Source organism: Xenopus tropicalis, chromosome 5 (genome assembly GCF_000004195.4).
Source record: "Xenopus tropicalis strain Nigerian chromosome 5, UCB_Xtro_10.0, whole genome shotgun sequence".
Classification (NCBI taxonomy): domain Eukaryota; kingdom Metazoa; phylum Chordata; class Amphibia; order Anura; family Pipidae; genus Xenopus; species Xenopus tropicalis.
The window spans coordinates 5602723-5628178 of record NC_030681.2 but is presented as its reverse complement, the minus strand read 5'-3'; the positions used below and the strand labels follow the sequence as shown (position 1 = coordinate 5628178).

At 48.4% G+C, this 25456-nt stretch overlaps 1 protein-coding gene across 2 annotated transcripts in view; it reads right to left on the bottom strand.

Annotated features, from left to right (window-relative positions):
* babam2 (BRISC and BRCA1 A complex member 2) overlaps positions 1 to 25456 on the bottom strand; it is a 125500-nt gene that overhangs the window by 39190 nt on the left and 60854 nt on the right. For both annotated transcript variants that reach the window (XM_018093838.2, NM_001005716.1), the window contains 3 exon segments: positions 6208 to 6307; positions 3839 to 3909; positions 907 to 989 (listed from right to left, as the gene is read on the bottom strand). In XM_018093838.2, the coding sequence (XP_017949327.2) occupies positions 907 to 989; positions 3839 to 3909; positions 6208 to 6307 (254 nt within the window).

Sequence of the window (25456 nt, the reverse complement as noted above, 5' to 3'; positions counted from 1 at the left end):
TAGAGCATGCTGGGAAGTTGTGTGCAGGAGTAGAGCATGCTGGGAAGTTGTGTGCAGGAGTGGAGGATGCTGGGAAGTTGTGTCTAGGAGTGGAGGATGCTGGGAAGTTGTTTGCAGGAGTGAAACATTCTTCACTCCTGCACACAACTTCCCAGCATCCTCCACTCCAACACCCAATTTCCCAGCATCCTCCACTGCAGGGGGTACTTACTAAATGGGGAGCACTAGGATGTGGCAGGGAGTGGCAGGGAAAGCAGGGAGAGGGCCCGGCTCTGACACATACCCGGGGCCCATTGCTGGCTCCCCCCGCACAGACTCCTGGGTAATTACCCCCTTGGGATCACACTTTGCACCTTATTTACAGAAATGCTGCTCAGGTAGAATGGCGGCAAACAGCGGGCACCTCAGTAACTGCTCGTGTAAACACCTCGTTTCCATGGCAATCACAACAATCCCCAAACAATCACCCAATCCCTAGCGCTCGGCACAAATATTTGGCACTTGTGGGTGTGGGAATGGAAAGATCCAGCTCATTTATCAAGTTAAAACTCAAACACAGAGAATACGGAACAAAGATGTCTGCCAGGCAGTGGCTGGGGGGTGTTGGCCGACAGTTTTTCTGCTCACTGTGGCCCTTGGGCAACATATCCTACAGCCGCCATAGGAGAAACTCCCAGCACCCGAAACCTGTTCCAGAATACAAATCTCCAGAATACCAACGCGGCTCTTGTTTGAATTGCCCGACTGCCACTTTGGGCGACACTTGGGCAGCGGTGCCACTGCTGTACTTTACTGGCAAATGTTGCCGAGTGTACGAGGCACTGGGCTAGAGGCGGTCACTGGGCAAAACACCTTTGTAACTGTATGTGTACACAATGGGTTAACTGCAATAAGGTGGGTACTTACTGTGCACCAGGAAGCAGAAGTCTTTCCAACTCAGCAACAGGGTCAGCTTGGTGAAACCTTCCGCATCGTATTCTACCACCCCCCTGCAATACAAGCACATGGTACAGCCCAGTAAGTATAACTGCACCAGCAGGGCCAGTAAGTGGCATGTAAAGCTCTCAGTGCAAGAGCAGGTCAGGCCTGGACTGGGAGTCCAAATAGGCCCTGGCATATTAAGCACACAGGGGCCCCCCCAGCCCAATAAATAGTAATTGTCTATGGCATCTTACAGCAGCCCCCCTGGCATTTGCCAGAACCCACAGCTTGCCAGTCCGGGCCTAGAGCAGGGACCCACCAGGGGGTAGGTGACTCTTGAGGCAGAGGCCACATTTGGTGCAACAGGGAACCTCTCCCATATTGTAAAATTCTTATGAACAGAGATGGAAATTAGTGGGTGTGGGGGGGGGGGGATAGTCCCGACTACCTAGCGAAGAGATGGCACCCACCAAACATATATGGGCAGGCTGACCCATGGGTTTATGCATAGGTCAGGGGGGTTAGGGTTGAAATTCGGGCGACCATTGTGGGTTTGGGTGCTGGTCCTACAATGGCAACAGTTTGCAGGATAGAGCCGGGCGTGGGTTAAGGTTCTGTGGGTAAGAGTCGGTGCAGGTTAAAGTTTTCAGCGTTACAGTTGGGTGGGGGTTAAGGTTTTGCAGGTTAGAGTCAAATGGGGGTTAAGGTTTTGAGGGTTATAGTTGGGTGTGGGTTAAAGTTTTTCAGGTTAGAGTCAGGTGGGGGTTAAGGTTTTGCAGGTTAGAGACAGGTGGGGGTTAAGGTTTTGCAGGTTAGAGACAGGTGGGGGTTAAGGTTTTGTGGGTAAGAGTTGGGTGCAGGTTAAAGTTTTAGGGGTAAGAGTCGGGTGCAGGTTAAAGCTTTGCGGGTTAGAGTTGGGTGCAGGTTAAGGTTTTCAGCGTTACAGTTGGGTGGGGGTTAAGGTTTTGCAGGTTAGAGTCAGGTGGGGGTTAAGGTTTTGCAGGTTAGAGTCAGGTGGGGGTTAAGGTTTTGCGGGTTAGAGTCAGGTGGGGGTTAAGGTTTTGCAGGTTAGAGTCAGGTGGGGGTTAAGGTTTTGCAGGTTAGAGTCAGGTGGGGGTTAAGGTTGTGGGTTAGGGATGGGTATAGTATAAAGTTATACGGGTTAGGGTTGGGTGCAGGTTAAGGTTGTGGGTTAGGGATGGGTATGGGTTAAAGTTATACGGGTTAGGGTTGGGTGCAGGTTAAGGTTGTGGGTTAGGGATGGGTATAGTATAAAGTTATACGGGTTAGGGTTGGGTGCAGGTTAAGGTTGCGGGTTAGGGATGGGTATAGTATAAAGTTATACGGGTTAGGGTTGGGTGCAGGTTAAGGTTGCAGGTTAGGGATGGGTATAGTATAAAGTTTATGGGTTAGGGTTGGGTGCGAGTTCCCCTGACCCACACAGCACTAACGCTCAGGGAGGTACAAGGGTGCTACAGAAAGCTGCACTTTCCTTCCTTGGATGGAGGCACTGCCTGTGTGTTAAACCCACATATTCCAGCAGCGGCACCAGCACGGCACACCCATAGCATGTGATTCCAAACTGGGTCATGTCCTGGACCCGTGTCCTGGCTACAAGCCACACGGCAAGTTGTTTTTTCCCCGGCTCAGCTGTACAGACAATTAGAATTCCACCCCAGAACTGCCTTTAATCGGCCGCTGCTTTCTGGCACCGAATAAATGGGCTCAGTTGTAACCGGTCTCATGTTTGGTGGAAAAGCTGCAGCGAGAGCGTCGGGCCGGCCAGCTGGCTCGGGCCCAGTAACTCCATCTCAGTGACACCCCTGTCAACAACCCCCAGGCAGCCGGCCCAGAGTATTTCTGGGTTTGGGACAAGAGCACATGTTGTGGTTTAATTGCAGTTATTTGCAAGAAAAGAACATTAGGAATTGTCTCAGACTCCCACAAAGCCCAATAAAGGGCCTGAAATTAAAAAAAATACATTTTCTGCATAACAAAAACTGAGCTCTAAGCCACATTCCAATATACATTCTGAAACAATGTGGCAGGTGTAAAGCAATGAGAGGACCGGAGGTGCTGGTTTCAACAGCCAGAACCAGCAGTGCAGAAAGGTCTAAACAAACTTAAATAAATGTGCTTTCCCCCAGCCCCAAATGCAGGTTTTTATGGGGTACTTTATATTTCTAAATGACACTGTTACACAACAAATAATTCCCTCTGCCATTTAACCTTTTATTCTTGTACCAACAAATGTATTTGTAGCTGTAATATTGGTGTGTAGGCGCCATCTCAGTGCCTTGTGCCTGAGTCTGAGCTTTCAGCCAGCGCTACACATTAGAACTGCTTTCAGCTAACCTATTGTTTCTCCTACTCCCATGTAACTGGAGGAGTCCCAAGCCGGACTTGGATTACTTACTATTGAGTGCTATTCTGATACCTACTGGGAGCTGCTATCTTGCTCCCTCCCCATTGTTCTGCTGATCGGCTGCTGGGGGTGAGGGGGGGATATCACTCCAACTTGCAGCGCAGCAGTAAAGTGTGCCTGAGTCTGAGCTTTCAGCCAGCGCTACAACATTAGAACTGCTTTCAGCTAACCTATTGTTTCTCCTACTCCCATGTAACTGGAGGAGTCCCAAGCCGGACTTGGATTTCTTACTATTGAGTGCTATTCTGATACCTACTGGGAGCTGCTATCTTGCTCCCTTCCCATTGTTCTGCTGATCGGCTGCTGGGGGGGAGGGGGGGATATCACTCCAACTTGCAGCGCAGCAGTAAAGTGTGAGTGAAGTTTATCAGAGCACAGGTAACATGGCTGTGCCACCCTAGGAAATGAAGAATATGGCTAGCCCCATGGGAAAAACACGTCGAGGCTGCATGTTTTTTTTGATAAATAATGCTTAAAAAAATATCAACTTACGTGCCAAAGTGACTGAGAAAAGCAGCAATATATTCCCTCCTCTTGTGGTACCCTTGGATCACATACTGCACCTGCAATAAGAGCAGCAGTCACAGATAGACACAAATTGTATTTCCAAAGCTGCACCCTGGGGAAGGAAATGTTGCTGCACAAAGCACTTCCTGAAGTTATTGCCAATAGCAAGTAACAGTGAGAAGCAAATGAATGCCAGTGGCTACCATAGGCTGAGCTGGTGACTAGGCAAAAGCACCGTGGCCCATTTTCTATAAATAACATAAAAACCCTAAGAAGTCCACGTGCTCCAAGGTATTTCAGTTTAGAACAGCCCTATTGGGTTTATTTAATGGTTAAATGATTCCCTTTTCTCTGTAATAATAAAACAGTACCTGTACTTGATCCCAACTAAGATATAATTACCCCTTATTGGGGGCAGAACAGCCCTATTGGGTTTATTTCATGGTTAAATGATTCCCTTTTCTCTATAATAATAAAACAGTACCTGTACTTGATCCCAACTAAGATATAATTACCCCTTATTGGGGTAGAACAGCCCTATTGGGTTTATTTCATGGTTAAATGATTCCCTTTTCTCTGTAATAATAAAACAGTACCTGTACTTGATCCCAACTAAGATATAATTACCCCTTATTGGGGCAGAACAGCCCTATTGGGTTTATTTCATGGTTAAATGATTCCCTTTTCTCTGTAATAATAAAACAGTACCTGTACTTGATCCCAACTAAGATATAATTACCCCTTATTGGGGCAGAACAGCCCTATTGGGTTTATTTAATGGTTAAATGATTCCCTTTTCTCAGTAATAATAAAACAGTACCTGTACTTGATCCCAACTAAGATATAATTACCCCTTATTGGGGGCAGAACAGCCCTATTGGGTTTATTTCATGGTTAAATGATTCCCTTTTCTCTGTAATAATAAAACAGTACCTGTACTTGATCCCAACTAAGATATAATTACCCCTTATTGGGGCAGAACAGCCCTATTGGGTTTATTTCATGGTTAAATTATATTTTAGTAGAGTTAAGGTATGGGGGGATCTAAATTATAGAAAGAACCCTTATTCGGAAAACCTCAGGTCCTGAGCATTCTGGATAACAGGTCCCATACCTGTATAGTAAATCTAGCGTTGGGTTAATGAATGGAAAGGGTTTCTCTATATATGTATTTGCTTGTTTGGGTTTGATACAGTACCTGGATATAGTTTAGCGTTTATTAGGGGCAGGTAAGGGCACCGGAGACCTGAATATGGGGCACATTTATTGCCTTGGGCAGAGAATACTTTGTAGGCCCAACACCTGCTGTATTTCAGGGCAGGATCATGTAATAGAGATACATTTTTTTTCTTGGCAAAACCCCATGTTACCATTTGTTAATATAAACAGGGAACAATTTAGCCCTGAACGCTGCCCAAATGCGCTTGTTCCAGCGGGTTGCAGTCGCGCTTACCTAAGCACCAATTAGAGCACCTGTATCGGGCATGGAATTCAATCTCTCTAAGAGTTGGCCGCCGACCCAGAGGGAAAGATGACAGAATGTGTTGCTTTTGGCTTCCCGGTGTGCCCTGACGTATTGGATAGAAGCTGTAAGAACCCCCGGACTTGCTGGATAGAAACTGTATGGCTTCCTTTATGCAACTTGCACCATGGTGGCTCATAGAAAATACATTTGACTGCAGTTTAGCGATTTACTACTGCTGTTGCCCTTATGCAAAGATCTATTAAAGGATATATAAACCCCCCACGTAAAAATATTATCAGTGAATAACCAGAGTGCTTTGAAATCTTTCAGTACCTGCCACTCTGGTTGTTCAAAGGTTAATAGTAAGGCTGCAGCATCCCCTTAATCACCTGGCATTCCTTCTCCTCCTCTAACCCACTCGGCCCCCTTCCGCCAGGAATTTACCTTGGCTATTGGCTACTGAGCATGCTCAGTTCTTCTCAACTCAGGGTACTAAACACACCCTCCAGTCTAGCAGCCAATGAGGAGATGACTGCTGTTTCACATAGCATCTCTGCTCTAGCTGTCTGCTCCTATTATTCTCCTAATTATTACCATTATAGTGCTTAATCAAAGCAGAACTTTTTATCAAAGTACGTTCTGCCTGTGTAAGCCTGCATGAACTGTACAGTGCACGTGTGCTGTTTGCAGAGGTAAGCATCACTGATGCAGTCAGAGGGAAAATGGCTGCTCAGTGAAAGCAAATGTAGGCTTTACTTGTCCTTTATAACCCTGCAAGGACATAGCGAATGACTGTGTGTGGGAGAAAGGTGTTTATTGTGCCAGTGATGCCCAGTAGGAAGGAGTGATGCCCAGTAATACTCAAGGGGCACTGGCTGGTTACACTTACCTTGTTAGTTAGCAACTGGCAGACCTGAGGGACATAATCAATAAGGCAGCTCCCACTTGGAAACGCAGGGATATGAAGCGCCGAAGATCCGCCGAGGGCACTGGGGAAACACAAGGCAGAGTGCTGACTATTAGAATCATGCAGTATATATAGGGTATGGTATGAGGGAAGGTGCAAATATACACATAAAAGGGAGCTGACATACTGCTTCATACATTCTTTATACAAAGCTTAATGATTCAGTGCTGAAGTTGGTATGGCATCTCCTACAGGGTTCCCTCCTCCGACACCCCAACGCCATACTGCTAGGATACATTCTATGAAACTGATCAATACCAGTCACTACTATATTAACCTGCAATGCAAACAGATCATTTTCATCTGCATTAATGGCCCATAATTGACACCGTTGGACTCGGCTAAATGCAGGGAGGATGTGATTGGCTAAAGCCCAAGCTGGGCCACTCCGTGAGTCACCAGCCTCTCATTGTTGCGGATGATTTCCCTATTAGGAATGCCATGCTGTAGACTTCGCTTCTTTCCAACATTTTGTCTGAGCTGAGTAATTATTCAGCCTGGCAACTGACTCAGCCGGCAGAGTGAATGGAGTCGTTTGGTTACTCAGCACAATGCCAATTAGTCACTCGCTCGGCACAAAGCGACTCCTCACCCCTGACTCACGCGGGATGGTGTCAGCTCAGCGGCCGCTGGGCCCATTCATTCTACCTGCCAACCATGCCAACCATGCCAGCAGCGCTGGGAAACTGATGGCCGCTCAGAATAGGGTCCATGGATTAAACATGGAGCTGGAAAGAATGTGACTGTTGACAGCTAGAGATAAGAGTAGGTGCCAATGGGTTGCCAACAGGTCAGTTATCAGCCATGTTGATGGCTCCGCACCGTGGCAATGGGTTACACTTAGGCCTGGTACGAAACATAAATAATCCTTATATTATCCTCCCATTAGTAGGGCGCACCGATTGGATAGGATCAGCGGCAAAGAACAATCGTGTACCCAATCCACCCATAAAACCTCACGGTCAGGAAATGGTATGGATTCACAAGGGTCACAGAGACACTATGTATTGTACAGTACTTTGTTCTAATTACATGATCATTCTGGTTCTGCTTGCATAGGAGAGTGTGCAGTACTTCCTGCTAATCATGTGACCATTCTGGTTCTGCTTGCAAAGGAGAGTGTGCAGTACTTCCTGCTAATCATGTGACCATTCTGGTTCTGCTTGCATAGGAGAGTTTGCAGTACTTCCTGCTAATCATGTGACCATTCTGGTTCTGCTTGCAAAGGAGAGTGTGCAGTACTTCCTGCTAATCATGTGACCATTCTGGTTCTGCTTGCATAGGAGAGTTTGCAGTACTTCCTGCTAATCATGTGACCATTCTGGTTCTGCTTGCATAGGAGAGTTTGCAGTACTTCCTGCTAATCATGTGACCATTCTGGTTCTGCTTGCATAGGAGAGTTTGCAGTACTTCCTGCTAATCATGTGACCATTCTGGTTCTGCTTGCATAGGAGAGTTTGCAGTACTTCCTGCTAATCATGTGACCATTCTGGTTCTGCTTGCATAGGAGAGTTTGCAGTACTTCCTGCTAATCATGTGACCATTCTGGTTCTGCTTGCAAAGGAGAGTGTGCAGTACTTCCTGCTAATCATGTGACCATTCTGGTTCTGCTTGCAAAGGAGAGTTTGCAGTACTTTCTGCTAATCATGTGACCATTCTGGTTCTGCTTGCATAGGAGAGTTTGCAGTACTTCCTGCTAATCATGTGGCCATTCTGGTTCTGCTTGCATAGGAGAGTTTGCAGTACTTCCTGCTAATCATGTGACCATTCTGGTTCTGCTTGCATAGGAGAGTTTGCAGTACTTCCTGCTAATCATGTGACCATTCTGGTTCTGCTTGCATAGGAGAGTTTGCAGTACTTCCTGCTAATCATGTGACCATTCTGGTTCTGCTTGCATAGGAGAGTTTGCAGTACTTCCTGCTAATCATGTGACCATTCTGGTTCTGCTTGCATAGGAGAGTTTGCAGTACTTCCTGCTAATCATGTGACCATTCTGGTTCTGCTTGCAAAGTAGAGTGTGCAGTACTTCCTGCTAATCATGTGACCATTCTGGTTCTGCTTGCAAAGGAGAGTGTGCAGTACTTCCTGCTAATCATGTGACCATTCTGGTTCTGCTTGCAAAGGAGAGTGTGCAGTACTTCCTGCTAATCATGTGACCATTTTTGTTAGAGAGTGTACAGTACTTCCTGCTACTCATGTGATTGCTCCGTTTCTTTCTGCATAGGTGAGTGAGCAGTACTTCCTGCTGACCATGTGACCATTCTGTTTCTTCTTGCATAGGTGAGTGCACAGTACTTCCTGTTAATCATGTGACCATTCTGTTTCTTCTTGCATAGGTGAGTGCACAGTACTTCCTGTTAATCATGTGACCATTCTGTTTCTTCCTGCATAGGTGAGTGCACAGTACTTCCTGTTAATCATGTGACCATTCTGTTTCTTCCTGCATAGGTGAGTGTGCAGTACTTCCCACTGATCACGTGACAATTCTATTTCTGCTTGCATCAGAGAGTGTACACTTCCTGCTAATCATGGGACCATTTTGATTAGAGAGAGTACAGCACTGCTAATCACATGATCATTCTATTTCTGTTTGCATAGTAGATGTGCCAGTACTTCCTACTAATTGTGATCTTCTATTTACTTTTAAAGCAATCAACACTTAGTGACGCCATATCAGCAGAATAAGAAGTAGCTGCGTCGCACAGACAGAAACCTGGAAGCCTGGATGGAAAGTCACGTAGGGTAAGATTTCAAGTGAAAACATATTTGCTGCCCTAGATAACCTTGGAACTGTGGCAGGGTGAGTAATATACTCATTTATAATAAGAATTCCTACTTCCTACATGTGTAACCTTGTTATGGGCTAAGGGGGCCCAGCCTGAAGGCCAGTTAGGGGGGGATTTGGGGTGAGTGCTTATTTGTGCCCTGGGTACCCCTGGAACTATAGCGGGGTGACTGTTACCCCAATGTTTCTATATATCTGTAACCTTGTTATGGGCTAAGGGGGCCCAGCCTGAAGGCCAGTTAGGGGGGGATTTGGGGTGAGTGCTTATTTGTGCCCTGGGTACCCCTGGAACTATAGCGGGGTGACTGTTACCCCAATGTTTCTATATATCTGTAACCTTGTTATGGGCTAAGGGGGCCCAGCCTGAAGGCCAGTTAGGGGGGGATTTGGGGTGAGTGCTTATTTGTGCCCTGGGTACCCCTGGAACTATAGCGGGGTGACTGTTACCCCAATGTTTCTATATATCTGTAACCTTGTTATGGGCTAAGGGGGCCCAGCCTGAAGGCCAGTTAGTGGGGGATTTGGGGTGAGTGCTTATTTGTGCCCTGGGTACCCCTGGAACTATAGCGGGGTGACTGTTACCCCAATGTTTCTATATATCTGTAACCTTGTTATGGGCTAAGGGGGCCCAGCCTGAAGGCCAGTTAGGGGGGGATTTGGGGTGAGTGCTTATTTGTGTCCTGGGTACCCCTGGAACTATAGTGGGGTGACTGTTACCCCAATGTTTCTATATATCTGTAACCTTGTTATGGGCTAAGGGGGCCCAGCCTGAAGGCCAGTTAGGGGGGATTTGGGGTGAGTGCTTATTTGTGCCCTGGGTACCCCTGGAACTATAGCGGGGTGACTGTTACCCCAATGTTTCTATATATCTGTAACCTTGTTATGGGCTAAGGGGGCCCAGCCTGAAGGCCAGTTAGGGGGGGATTTGGGGTGAGTGCTTATTTGTGCCCTGGGTACCCCTGGAACTATAGCAGGGTGACTGTTACCCCAATGTTTCTATATATCTGTACCCTTGTTATGGGCTAAGGGGGCCCAGCCTGAAGGCCAGTTAGGGGGGGATTTGGGGGTGAGTTGTTCTTTGTGCCCTGGGTACCCCTGGAACTATAGCGGGGTGACTGTTACCCCAATGTTTCTATATATCTGTAACCTTGTTATGGGCTAAGGGGGCCCAGTCTGAAGGCCAGTTAGGGGGGATTTGGGGTGAGTGCCTATTTGTGCCCTGGGTACCCCTGGAACTATAGAAGGGTGACTGTTACCCCAATGTTTCTATATATCTGTAACCTTGTTATGGGCTAAGGGGGCCCAGCCTGAAGGCCAGTTAGGGGGGGATTTGGGGTGAGTGCTTATTTGTGCCCTGGGTACCCCTGGAACTATAGCAGGGTGACTGTTACCCCAATGTTTTTATATATCTGTAACCATGTAACCCGCAGGCCAGTTAGGGGGATACTAACTAGTTCCCTGCATCACTAGAACCCCCTATACTAGAGAAGTGGATGAGAATCCCGTAAGGATCCGGCAGTGCCATTGCAGCTCTCAGTGCCTTTTCCACAGAATCGGTTCTGTTACCTCTTGCTAAAGAACTTACGTAAATAAAACACATTTGTTTCCTGTTTTTTTTTACCTCACTTTCTAATCTTGTCATTTCTTATGAATTCAGTGGGATTTTGCACTTCCCCCTAGCAAGGTGCAGGAAGCCCTGGTTACGAGGGAGGAGATGGGGAGAACAGTCGGTTGCGGTCGTGGATTTGTTGGTTGCAAAACGCTTATTGTGGGCTCAGCAAAGGCAACGGCCAAAGGTTACGGACTTCAAACACCATTTGAACAGCCTGTCATTTCAATGAGCTGCTTACTTGCGCGCCCCACGAGCATTCTGGGACTTTGGCACAAAACGATAATTATTTTTTAATCACTTGCCAGACTGGGCAACTCTCTAGTCCCGCAGCAGAGGATGTCAGACTTTAAGCCCCAGTAGAAGCCCAAACCTTGGAGCGGGACCTTCCTCAGCTCATAACAAGGTTACAGATATATAGAAACATTGGGGTAACAGTCACCCCGCTATAGTTCCAGGGGTACCCAGGGCACAAATAAGCACTCACCCCAAATCTCCCCCTAACTGGCCTTCAGGCTGGGCCCCCTTAGCCCATAACAAGGTTACAGATATATAGAAACATTGGGGTAACAGTCATCCTGCTATAGTTCCAGGGGTACCCAGGGCACAAATAAGCACTCACCCAAAATCCCCCCATAACTGGCCTTCAGGCTGGGCCCCCTTAGCCCATAACAAGGTTACAGATATATAGAAACATTGGGGTAACAGTCACCCCGCTATAGTTCCAGGGGTACCCAGGGCACAAATAAGCACTCACCCCAAATCCCCCCCTAACTGGCCTTCAGGCTGGGCCCCCTTAGCCCATAACAAGGTTACAGATATATAGAAACATTGGGGTAACAGTCACCCCGCTATAGTTCCAGGGGTACCCAGGGCACAAATAAGCACTCACCCCAAATCCCCCCCTAACTGGCCTTCAGACTGGGCCCCCTTAGCCCATAACAAGGTTACAGATATATAGAAACATTGGGGTAACAGTCACCCCGCTATAGTTCCAGGGGTACCCAGGGCACAAATAAGCACTCACCCCAAATCTCCCCCTAACTGGCCTTCAGGCTGGGACCCTTAGCCCATAACAAGGTTACAGATATATAGAAACATTGGGGTAACAGTCATCCTGCTATAGTTCCAGGGGTACCCAGGGCACAAATAAGCACTCACCCAAATCCCCCCTAACTGGCCTTCAGGCTGGGCCCCCTTAGCCCATAACAAGGTTACAGATATATAGAAACATTGGGGTAACAGTCACCCCGCTATAGTTCCAGGGGTACCCAGGGCACAAATAAGCACTCACCCCAAATCCCCCCCTAACTGGCCTTCAGGCTGGGCCCCCTTAGCCCATAACAAGGTTACAGATATATAGAAACATTGGGGTAACAGTCACCCCGCTATAGTTCCAGGGGTACCCAGGGCACAAATAAGCACTCACCCCAAATCCCCCCCTAACTGGCCTTCAGACTGGGCCCCCTTAGCCCATAACAAGGTTACAGATATATAGAAACATTGGGGTAACAGTCACCCTGCTATAGTTCCAGGGGTACCCAAGGCACAAAGTTTGCCCATAGCCTGTACAGAGAGATACCATAAAACTATGGCACATAGGGATTCCCCTGTACTAAGCACAATTCAGCAGGAACAGCCCCCTAAGTTTGCTCATAGCCTGTACAGAGAGATACCATAAAACTATGGCACATAGGGATTCCCCTGTACTAAGCACAATTCAGCAGGAACAGCCCCCTAAGTTTGCCCATAGCCTGTACAGAGAGATACCATAAAACTATGGCACATAGGGATTCCCCTGTACTAAGCACAATTCAGCAGGAACAGCCCCCAATTGCACTGTAAGGGAATACAGTACTGGGAGAGACTCCTGTTCATGCTTTATGTTCCATGATAAGTTCAGAAATCTGTTTAGGCTCATAAAGCAGAAACCAATGCTGTTTCCCTGGCAGGGAACCTGGTTGCTAAACTGACTATTTAACAGGAGTGTTTCCCAATAAAGAGCAGTGGGGACTGATTTAGTGCTACTCGCTCGGGCTCTATGATCCGGCCTATTTTTATGGCAATGGGATCTGCTTATCTTTGTGTTGTGCCTGTGGGTTATTATGTATATAAGCAGGGCGCGGCGTTACTGTGACTCAGCAAGAAACTATGTACTTAAGAGGGAGGGGCCCAATGTATGGATAATGGCAGAAAACTGGGAAAATTAGAGGTTAAGTGTAAAGCTAAACAGTGTAATAAAGCATTTGGCCATCATTTAAATGGCATGTTTACTGTCCACTGGCTGTCCCAGTCACTGGGCCCAAAATCTAACTTCTGAACTGATCCATGGCTCAGGCCCCTTCCTACATATGGGTGGGAGCTGCCATATTGTTTGTATGGGGGTACAGCTTATTGTGTGCCCAGAACATTCCTTCTCTGTATATTTGTATTTATACATATGGGTAGGAGGTGCCATAGTGTTTCCCTTAGACAGTACAGTATGGGGGTACAGCTTATTGTGTGCCCAGAACATTCCCTCTCTGTATATTTGTATTTATACATATGGGTAGGAGGTGCCATAGTGTTTCCCTTAGACAGTACAGTATGGGGGTACAGCTTATTGTGTGCCCAGAACATTCCTTCTCTGTATATTTGTATTTATACATATGGGTAGGGGGTGCCATAGTGTTTCCCTTAGACAGTACAGTATGGGGGTACAGCTTATTGTGTGCCCAGAACATTCCCTCTCTGTATATTTGTATTTATACATATGGGTAGGAGGTGCCATAGTGTTTCCCTTAGACAGTACAGTATGGGGGTACAGCTTATTGTGTGCCCAGAACATTCCTTCTCTGTATATTTGTATTTATACATATGGGTAGGGGGTGCCATAGTGTTTCCCTTAGACAGTACAGTATGAGGGTACAGCTTATTGTGTGCCCAGAACATTCCTTCTCTGTATATTTGTATTTATACATATGGGTAGGAGGTGCCATAGTGTTTCCCTTAGACAGTACAGTATGGGGGTACAGCTTATTGTGTGCCCAGAACATTCCTGTCTGTATATTTGTATTTATACATATGGGTAGGAGGTGCCATAGTGTTTCCCTTAGACAGTACAGTATGGGGGTACAGCTTATTGTGTGCCCAGAACATTCCTTCTCTGTATATTTGTATTTATACATATGGGTAGGGGGTGCCATAGTGTTTCCCTTAGACAGTACAGTATGGGGGTACAGCTTATTGTGTGCCCAGAACATTCCTTCTCTGTATATTTGTATTTATACATATGGGTAGGAGCTGCCATATTGTTTCTCCTTGCCACTAAAGTACAAAGGTGCTCAGAGCATTTCCTCGTGGAATGTTGCCTCTCAAGTTCCCAGTCACATCCAGTAATAATCCGGGTAGGGCTGCCATTAGAGATAATAGGGCCATCCTGCTACTTAAGTCCTGTTACATCCAACATGCCCATGATGCAAACTCCACCCATTGTTGCCACAAACCCCACCCCTTATTGGAGACAATGACCCAGACCATTCAGTCCTGTCCTCCTCATCTATTGGCTAAACTTGCTCGCCAATAGTGCCCGGTGCCCAAGCAGCATAAATGGGTTACAGGGGCCCTAAAATGATTTTGCTTTGGGGCCCAGTATGCTGTTTATAGCCCTGCAGTTCTGCACACTGCTCAGTGAGGCAAATGCATGGGCAGGAGAATACAGAACCGGGAAGCCCACCAGAACACAGATCCTGGGACCGGCCCCTTTATGCCATAGACATTGGTTCTACTTCACCTGCCCTACTGGGGTCTCAAGCACAATCTTCATGGCAACAACCAGTTTAGACCTTTTTCTAGGGAGAACAAATGTGCTAAGAACATGGCACGAAACCAAACCCGATGCCACCATGAATGTGTTACTGCCCCGGCAGGCTGTGTTACTGCCCACCATGAATGTGTTACTGCCCCGGCAGGCTGTGTTACTGCCCACCATGAATGTGTTACTGCCCCGGCAGGCTGTGTTACTGCCCACCATGAATGTGTTACTGCCCCGGGCAGGCTGTGTTACTGCCCACCATGAATGTGTTACTGCCCCGGCAGGCTGTGTTACTGCCCACCATGAATGTGTTACTGCCCCGGGCAGGCTGTGTTACTGCCCCGGGCAGGCTGTGTTACTGCCCACCATGAATGTGTTACTGCCCCGGGCAGGCTGTGTTACTGCCCACCATGAATGTGTTACTGCCCCGGGCAGGCTGTGTTACTGCCCCGGGCAGGCTGTGTTACTGCCCCGGGCAGGCTGTGTTACTGCCCACCATGAATGTGTTACTGCCCCGGGCAGGCTGTGTTACTGCCCCGGGCAGGCTGTGTTACTGCCCACCATGAATGTGTTACTGCCCCGGCAGGCTGTGTTACTGCCCACCATGAATGTGTTACTGCCCCGGGCAGGCTGTGTTACTGCCCACCATGAATGTGTTACTGCCCCGGGCAGGCTGTGTTACTGCCCACCATGAATGTGTTACTGCCCCGGGCAGGCTGTGTTACTGCCCACCATGAATGTGTTACTGCCCCGGGCAGGCTGTGTTACTGCCCACCATGAATGTGCCATTGCCCCGGCAGGCTGTGTTACTGCCCACCATGAATGTGCCATTGCCCCGGGGAGGCTGTGTTACTGCCCACCATGAATGTGCCATTGACCCGGCAGGCTGTGTTACTGCCCACCATGAATGTGCCATTGACCCGGCAGGCTGTGTTACTGCCCATCATGAACGTGCCATTGCCCTGGCAGGCTGTGTTACTGCCCACCATGTACGCGCCATTGCCCCGGCAGGCTGTGTTACTGCCCACCATGAATGTGCCATTGCCCCGGCAGGCTGTGTTACTGCCCACCATGAATGTGCCATTGCCCCAGCAGGCTGTGTTACTGCCCACCATGAATGTGCCATTGCCCCGGCAGGCTGTGTTACTGCCCATCATGAACGTGCCATTGCCCCAGCAGGCTGTGTTACTGCCCACCATGAACGTGCCATTGCCCCGGCAGGCTGTGTTACTGCCCACCATGAACGTGCCATTGCCCCGGGAGGCTGTGTTACTACCCACCATAATTGTGCCATTGCCACGGCAGGCTGTGTTACTACCCACCATAATTGTGCCATTGCCCCGGCAGGCTGTGTTACTGCCCACCATGAATGTGCCATTGCCCCGGCAGGCTCTGTTACTACCCACCATAATTGTGCCATTGCCCCGGCAGGCTGTGGTACTGATCTCATATGCCCATCCCAACATGCCAGGGGTACAACCAGCTCTGCATGGAGCTGAAGCATTGTGGGAGAATTCCCTCGGGTCCCCTGGGGTAAATGCCATAAAACACACAAAGGTCTGGGCCAGCCATCACGCCATCTATTTAATGCTATTGTTTTACAGCCATAAACGCCGGCCTGGGAGCTTTTCATTTACAGAGGGAAATTAAATGACAGTTGATGTAAAGCTTTCCCCGAGCGGCACCCAGCGACCGCAGCCCGACGGAGCCAAGAACGTTGTGAGTACAGTCCTGGTATTCTGTGCAGCCTGTCCTCAAGTGCCTCCCGGCCCAGTACTCCCAGTATCTTCACATGCCAACTCCTGTGCCAACTACACATCTCTTGTGCCTCGTATCTGCCCCGACTTGGATCCCATTCAGCCAATCAGTAACCCCCGAGCCACACCCGCCACGCACAGGCCTATTATTACTTGAGGCTGGGGCTGCCATATAACTGTGCCCAGATTCAGCCCAAGAGATTAAATACAAAGAATATAAAAGGGCGCAGTGGCTTAATGAGATCAACATTAATCTGATTGGAGATAACGGAATAAATACTTATCAAGGAAACTTTGGCCTTGAGCAGGACGCGAGGGAACGGGGCAGATAGCGGGAATAAGGGAGTGGCGCAATGTTATAAAGAATGCACTCTGAACTCTGGAACTCCCAGCATGCTCAGCGGCCTAGGTGTCTAGCAGCCAGAGGGGGGCCATGTAGGACTGAACCCCCAGAAATGCTTTGCAGGGTGTCTCTACGGCTGCAGCCAGACACCAGTTGGTTTTCAGATGGGTTTCCGGCTCATACTTGGGGGATACTGAGCCCTAATGTGTAAGGACTGGGCCTCGGGGTGCCCATCAGCTAATCTGGGTGCCCACTCTATTACCCAATAGATGTGAAATGGCCTCTATGGCGAGAGGGGGATCCTGGCAGGCCAGTCCCACCAAAGGCTGTTCTAGAAGCTGACCTGAGGGGGCAAAGGGTGCTGCTTTTGGGGGTGCTGCACTGGCAGCTCAGGGGGAGCCTATTACAAGAAGCTAAAAAGGGGTCATTTACTTTTTGGGGTCTGCACATTTCTCCAATCGGTTGCACAATAAGCTCATTCCATTAAAGGCACTTGCGCTCCTTGTGCTTCCGTGTATGTGCCCTCGGCACCGCCATCTCCTTTCCCAAATGAGGGCTGGGGAACCCTGGAGTCAGTGCCACCTCCGAACCAGGAATTAGCTCAAGGGTCGCTACGGTGGCCTTCATCAACCGAGGAAGCGCAAATGGACCAAAAGAATCGGGGACACACGTCGCTCTAAAGCTCTTTGGGGCCCATTCCTCCCAGAATTCCTTATTGTCAGCACCAAAACACCCACATGCTGCAGTGGTTTCATACACATACATTCATGCAGGTTGCTGGAGGATTCTGGGATTTGTAGTTAAAGGTCGAGCAGTAACAGGCTGGTAAAGCAGCTCAGAGAGGATTCTGTTATTATATTATATCTCTCTCCCTTTCTCTCTTTATATATATATATATAGAGAGAGAGAGAGAGATAGAGAGAGAGATCTCTGCCAATGCAGAGGCCCAGACAGGCAATCTGTGGCTTTTGGCAAATGCCAGAGGGCATATTTATTGGGCTGGGGGGGCACTGGAAATGCCAAGGCCTAGTTTAAATTTCAGTTTGAACCTGGCGATGCTCATGTGCTTTATATGATGTAAAGGCCAACTATTCCCCTAGGAGAAATGTTCTCGCTGCCCCATGTCCTGAGATGACTCCGGATGTTTATAGAGACAGAATAAAGGGCCCAGGAGAATAATGTGGGAGTTCCCTGAGCCTGTGGGAGAAAAAAATTGGACTTCTGGTCCGACTCTGTAGGGTTCCAACTAAATGATTTCACAGTTGTCACCCACAGTTACTATGCGACCCACCCAGGGTTACAGTACGGCCCACCCAGGGTTACTGTACGGCCCACCCAGGGTTACTATGCGACCCACCCAGGGTTACAGTACGGCCCACCCACGGTTACTATGCGACCCACCCAGGGTTACTGTGCGGCCCACCCAGGCTTACTGTACGGCCCACCCAGGCTTAATGTACGGCCCACCCAGGGTTACTGTACGACCCACCCAGGGTTACTGTACGGCCCACCCAGGGTTACTGTACGACCCACCCAGGGTTACTGTACGGCCCACCCAGGCTTAATGTACGGCCCACCCAGGCTTAATGTACGGCCCACCCAGGCTTACTGTACGGCCCACCCAGGCTTAATGTACGGCCCACCCAGGGTTACTGTACGACCCACCCAGGGTTACTGTACGGCCCACCCAGGGTTACTGGACAACCCACCCAGAGTTACTGTACGGCTAACCCAGGCTTACTGTACGGCCCACCCAGGGTTACTGTACGGCCCACCCAAAAGAGAAGATGTCATACTGATTAACCCATTCACCGCTGCACTGCAACAGGCACAATATGGGACAGTGTATTTAACTCTTTCATACATTTTCCCATTGGCATGTGGAGCTGATATCCGATCATGTGACCTGTAGGCTCAACTTATATATTATTATTATTAACAAGCATTTATAAAGCACCAACGCATTCCGCCACGCTGTACATCAGATCAGAAGAGGGGGCTTTAAAGGGGTAGGGTTTAGACCCAATAGCTCACACAGCCAATGAACCTGATCATGGCCCCTCCCCATGGTTTCCAAAACTCCACCCATGATCTACCCAAACCCCTTCCACTGCACCACAAGCCCCACCCCTTTTGCATTTCGGGGCCACCCTCTTCCACTGGGTTGCCATGAATGGCATGAAGATGGCAGCCCTGACTAGTATGTTAATAAATGGCATTGCCTGGGGGGCTTACTCAGTAGTATGGGGTCCCATTATTATTGATGGCGGACCTGCAGGGCAACACTAAAGGTTGGAATTAGATATTGTTACTGACACATTCACTTCTAATATCAGATACTTGTGGTGCGGTACCCACAGAGGGGGCATAACCCTCTTCTCTGCATCCTACACTGGCACTGAGAGATACGCACAGTTGTGCCCAGCAGCGGGCCTGTTTCCCCGGTTACCTGCGGGTACCCTTCCGGTTGTGGGTAGGATATCCAGATGTGGGTACAGATGCAGATCTTATCTATATTTCTTGTTTTACAATAAGGTTGGGTATTGGGTCCAAGTGGGTAGAAATGAAGGTCAGTGTTGGGGGCCATGGGTCTGGATTTCAAAAATTGGTTCCGTGCAGGACTCTAAAGGTGGCCATACACTGTAAGATCCGCTCGTTTGCCAAGACTGACAAGGCAGCAGATCTCCCAATATGCCCACCTACGGTTGGGCGACATTGTGCTAATTTGATCCTTTGCCACCAGGGCCAAACTATCGGTTGGTTCGGGGACTACATCGGCAGTCCAATGGAAAAATCAAACCTGCCCGATCGAGATCTGTCAATTTCAGGCCAGATGTTGGTCGGGGGGGCCCGTTGGTGGTGCCTGTACATGTATATATGTATATCTTTATTTATAAAGTGCTACTTATGTACGCAGTGGGCAGATAAGCTGCCAAATCGGTATAAAGGACCCAAATCCGCCCGTGTATGGCTCTTTAACCCACTGTATGTTCTACTGGACCTGCAGCAATGGGTTCTATACATGCGTGCCAATAACAAAGTGCTCACATTGGGAAGGAAAGGGTGGAACGGTTCCAGCTGTGCCAGTGGGCAGCGAGGTCAGATGGGGAAAGCCGGGCCTGTGACTGACAGCTTTTACATTACAGAACGGCCCACGGAACATATCAGTCAAGCAGAGAGGACATTCTGGGCCTAGAAACAAACAGCGCTGCTATCTCAGTCTCCCTCGCCCCGTGCCAAGAGCAACAATAATAAAGGTATCAGCCAACTGCGAGGACGCCAGAAAACGTATGTTATGTCACGCACTTGGCACACATCGGGCTCCTGAGAGCACCCATCCATCTCAGTTAATGCTGTGAGACAGGGGTGGGAGGGGTGCTGGGTTTCCTAACACTGGTTTCCCTGACACACCCGCGCCGGGGCCTGCTCGCTTGCTCTGAACTCGAACGCCTCGGCGATGGCACAAACCTGATACCCCAAAACTCTAACACAAACAAATGGAACATTGTATCAGGTTAATGTGCAAGTTCCTGCTTTGGAGACGCAATTTATACTGAAGAAACACAGTTCTATAAGTATGATTGTATATATATATATATATATATATATATATATATATATATATATATATATATATATATATGTATATATAGCCCTTTATAATATATACATTTTGTATATTGTACAGAACTCACACTGGCATGTCTGGGGTAAATGTGCTTATTGGCCATTTCCTGCTTTGATCTTACGGGCATGCCTGAGGTTAATGTTTATTGTCTATTTTCTGCAGTGAACTTGCTGGCATGGCTGGAGTTTATGTGCTTTTAATCCATTTCTGCACTGATCTTACTGGCTTTGGTGTTAATATGCTCATTACTGATGTGTCTGAGGTTAATATACTCATTGTCAATTTTTTACTGGCATTTCTTGGATTTATATACTGTAGGCACCAAATTAGGCAGAGACAGCTCTTCTTGTGTATGTACATAGTGGGGGGGGCAGTGTAAGCTGTGAGGGGTGGCAGTGGCAATTGCAGCGGTCAGTGTCCTTGTGTGTTTGGTGGGCCCCTGGGGTGAGAATCTTTGGTGGCACCCAGGTACCCCAGTCTCGTGGAGTGGCTGGGTGGATCATGGATAGAGAGCCATGGTGGATCAGGGGTGTGGCTGTGCATTGTTTTTCATTGGGTAACCAATGGGTTAATAACGGGGGGGGGGGGGGGTAGTAAGGCCCTCCTAACTTAGTAGTATGGGGCCCCATTACTACTCTGCCCACAAACATACATTGTGAAGGAAAGGTCTGGTCAGATAAGGGTCAGATAAGGCACAGAGGCCTATGGGAACACAGTACTGCTATATATTAAACTTGGTCACCCCATACAATAGGGACAGTCACATTTGGCCCTGAAGATGTTGTGAAACTATAACAAATTGCTGTTGTAGTGCTTTAATGCTTGGAACAATGAATGATGTTTCTGCTGTAAAACCCTGAGAATACAGAGATCAGACTATAATGTTAGATGCGTGGGGCTGCTGTACACGGCAAATCCTACATCAGCCACGCACAGTGGTACTTTCCTATTAAACATGGCAGTGAGTGCCAGCCATTCACGTGCCGCAGGATCATTTATATCACAGAGATGCCAATCAGCACCAATCGGTGCAACTAACTCCGGTGACTGGCGGCGCTTTATCTCTCTGCCCCTCCTTAGCTCAGCGCCAAGAACATGTCTACTTACTGCCAGGTATATGAAATATGATTAAAAAAAAATCTGGTTTTAATTGCATAGTTCTCTATAAATGAGCCGACACCCATGCAGGCCTGTAGCAATGCAGCAAATGGGAATGGGCAGAGCGTGCCGACTGGGTGTCAGTACCTGCACGCTCCGTGCAAACCCGCAGACTGTGGGGAGACTGCACCCCGACAACCAATCGGACTGTTTGCAACCGGTTATAAAAGTGCAACCATTATACCAGTTCAGCCAATCAAAGCCTTCCATTCTGCCAGGTTCGGGATTCGGCCTTTTTCAATAGGATTTGGATTCTGCTTTCATTTTCTAGCTTAAAGAAGAGCTAAGTAATTATTAGTTGCTAAGGGTAACTACACCGGGCAATGCCTTGGCTCAGCTTCATGGGCACCAGCAATTAAAGGCAAAGCTTCCATACACCAGATATAAATATTGATGCCCAACATGGTGGCACAGGCGGTTGCCTCTATAGGAATATCTGTGCGTTCCAGCTCCAGCAAACGAATGATTTGGCTTTCGGAGTTGTGACTGCAGGAACCCAAATAAATGAAGCACAAAGCCTGGGTGTGGGGCTGGGCGAGAGGTAAGCGGGTTATTCCGTGACTCGCCATGGGGTGATGTCATGTAGGTGGTTCCCGCGGGCTCTACGGGAAAGCGCTTAATCCTGAGACACAGGGCTGGGAGGCAGCTGGCACTCGCTGCTACACTGTGCAATTAAGGGCTTTGTGGCAGGGCTGGGCACCCACTCCCACTGTGCCGGGTAAACAATCCGCAGCGGCTGAGAGGGAAAAGTCTCCTGCTGGGTTATCCCACTGGCAGAGTGTAGTTCTGCCCGGCACCCATCAGCCCTTACTGCTCTGCACTCATTAACTGACATTATATCATGGTATTAAGCTACATTACATTATAAATAAGGGAACCGAGCACCTTCTTGTTACGGTGCCAAATGGAGCAGATATCTGACTGGGAACATCCGAATGCTCCAGCAATGAAAAATCAGTGAGAGGCAGCCGTACATAGCAAAAGAGAGTGATAATACAACAGGGAAAAATGATGACAGTAGGGCAAGATGGAGACAGCAGGGCAAGATGGAGACAGTAGGGCAAGATGGAGACAGTAGGGCAAGATGGAGACAGTAGGGCAAGATGGAGACAGTAGGGCAAGATGGAGACAGCAGGGCAAGATGGAGACAGTAGGGCAAGATGGAGACAGCAGGGAAAGATGGAGATAGTAGAGCAAGATGGAGACAGTAGGACAAGATGGAGACAGCAGGGCAAGATGGAGACAGTAGGGCAAGATGGAGACAGTAGGGCAAGATGGAGACAGCAGGGCAAGATGGAGACAGCAGGGCAAGATGGAGACAGCAGGGCAAGATGGAGACAGTAGGGCAAGATGGAGACAGTAGGGCAAGATGGAGACAGTAGGACAAGATGGAGACAGTAGGGCAAGATGGAGACAGTAGGGCAAGATGGAGACAGCAGGGCAAGATGGAGACAGTAGGGCAAGATGGAGACAGTAGGGCAAGATGGAGACAGTAGGACAAGATGGAGACAGTAGGGCAAGATGGAGACAGTAGGGCAAGATGGAGACAGTAGGGCAAGATGGAGACAGCAGGGCAAGATGGAGACAGTAGGGCAAGATGGAGACAGCAGGGAAAGATGGAGATAGTAGAGCAAGATGGAGACAGTAGGACAAGATGGAGACAGCAGGGCAAGATGGAGACAGTAGGGCAAGATGGAGACAGTAGGACAAGATGGAGACAGTAGGGCAAGATGGAGACAGTAGGGCAAGATGGGGACAGTAGGACTGTAAGAATGTGACAGTTGCTTTGAAGGTCTGAATTTGTGTGAAAGATATAGGGCTTCACATAAAAGAGTTGGGTATTGGCAGAATGGGGCAGGGTTTAGGGCATGGCCAGGTGGGCATATGGGGCCCCATAGTTCCTGACGGCAACCCATGGGAATGACAAGGTTCTGTGGGTGCCGGTGGGAGTGGACGCTGGGGAGGGAACGCACATTCCTTCTGCTGTACAGAGGCGCAATGGCAAGCGTGTCCCTGACATGTCCCCATTATAGGAGACTTTGCACCTTATATAACAACTTACTTAGTGGTGATTATATTTCAGAGGCACGCTACAGACTGAATGCCAATAATAAGGGCACGAGGGCACGGCGGTGTCTCCTGGCATCTGGCTGGGCTAATTACTGCCAATGAATCAACGCAAGGAACGTTACTCAGCAAATGGTCTGTAAGTGACTCACAACAATATCCAGCAGTTATTAACCTGCGCGGAGTCATCTCACCCCAAAGCTTTCCATGCAATGTTTAAAGGGCAACTAGCAATAAATAACAGTTTAGGATCTATTTTCATGGAGTCTTGTTTTCTGCTTGAAAATTCCCCAGAAATCATGTGACCTAAACCCACTCCTTCCATCAGTGCCGAGCGGTCGGGCCTACAGTATTTCTATAGGAACATCTACATAGGAAGCCCTCAGTGACTGCTAATATCCTTATCATTTACAGTAGGGGGTACATTATCCCTTATAATACATGAGTGATACTCAGAGTTCCCTGTATAACTCAGCCTGCAGCCTTGTGCCTTTATATGGGGGGCACAGAACCCCTCAGTGACTGCTAATATCCTTATCATTTACAGTAGGGGGTACATTATCCCTTATAATACATGAGTGATACTCAGAGTTCCCTGTATAACTCAGCCTGCAGCCTTGTGCCTATAATATAACTATTAATATGAATAAACCCCCAGTCAGATCTTCCTTCGCTCTATATAATACTGTATCATATTCATAATAATAATGTATTTGTGACTATTACAGCCCCACACAATGTTCTTTCCCATAGAAGTAAATGGTATTTTTGCACAATCACATAAAAGCCTCTATTCCCTAATGGACTCAGAATACGTCCCTGTCTGTCGCTCTTTCCCACGCACTCGGAGTGCAACTCAGTGGAATTTCTATACAATCAATAAGAAGCCAAACGAGTTGCATCACTGCGAGCAGTTAATGACATAATTGGACTTCAAAGGGCGTTATCTGCAAAGCGCTGCCGGTGAGCCCCCCCACCCCCCCCCCAAATGACTGTAATTTGAGTGAAAAAAACAATTCTGTCCTTGGAATGAAGTGCTGGGCTTTCCCTTAAAGGCACAGTAGCACAATTTCCTTTCCTTACATAACCCCATCCCCTGAACTTTCTGTACTTATTAACCAATGCAGGGCCACTTACTGTAGGTGTATCACACAAATCCTTCCTCCCAGAATTCACTAACTGTACTCCTTATGGAGTGGGGCACCCCAGAGCTGTGAGTACATTTATTTATGCCCTGTTCCATATGAAGCCACCATGATGGTTATGCATTATGTATCTGCAATAGCTATAAAAGTGACTGGGTGCAGTTACCCTTTAAATGAACCTCTAACTAATCTCCTATGAACTCCAGGAATGCCCAGAACTGGGAACACAACACAGGGAGCTGCTAGACTGGGGGCCAGAGCTGGACCTACCCCTTCCAGTAAATGTGTCTCCCAGTACTTAGTGGGGGCTTTGTCTGGGCTTTAGGTGGGATTTCTCAGCAACAGACCCCTACACCCCCCCCCCAGCCTGTGAGAGCAAAAACACAAATATCCCGGGGTTATAAATTAACTGTGTTGGCTACAGGCCTTGACCCGGATCGATATGGGAATTTAACTCATTACCTGCTGGAATAATGTTGGGGATTGGGGTACAAGGCAAGGATTAGGGGGAGCATGTTTTCTGCAGAAAGTAAGAGAAATAGGTCCCATGTATACTGACTGGTCTCACCCTCATGGCGACCCCTCTGTTACCCTGTATTTGCCCCATAGACAGGTACTGGGGGGTAGTTTCTACTCATCTGCTATTAACCAGGTTACCACCCGCCGGTATTGGACTGGCCCAGTTGGTAAATGACCAGCTAGGGCCAGGGCCACCCAGGGTCGGACTGGGGGGTGCAGGGCCAATTAGGTGCCCCCACCGGCCGAGTCCCCTAACCCTTCCCCCCGGCAGGGTCCCCCCCTAACCCCCCAGAGGGTCCCTCACCCAACATCCTCCCCTGAGCGCACGTAAGTTTAACACATCAGGGCAGGAACGGTCAGACAGGGA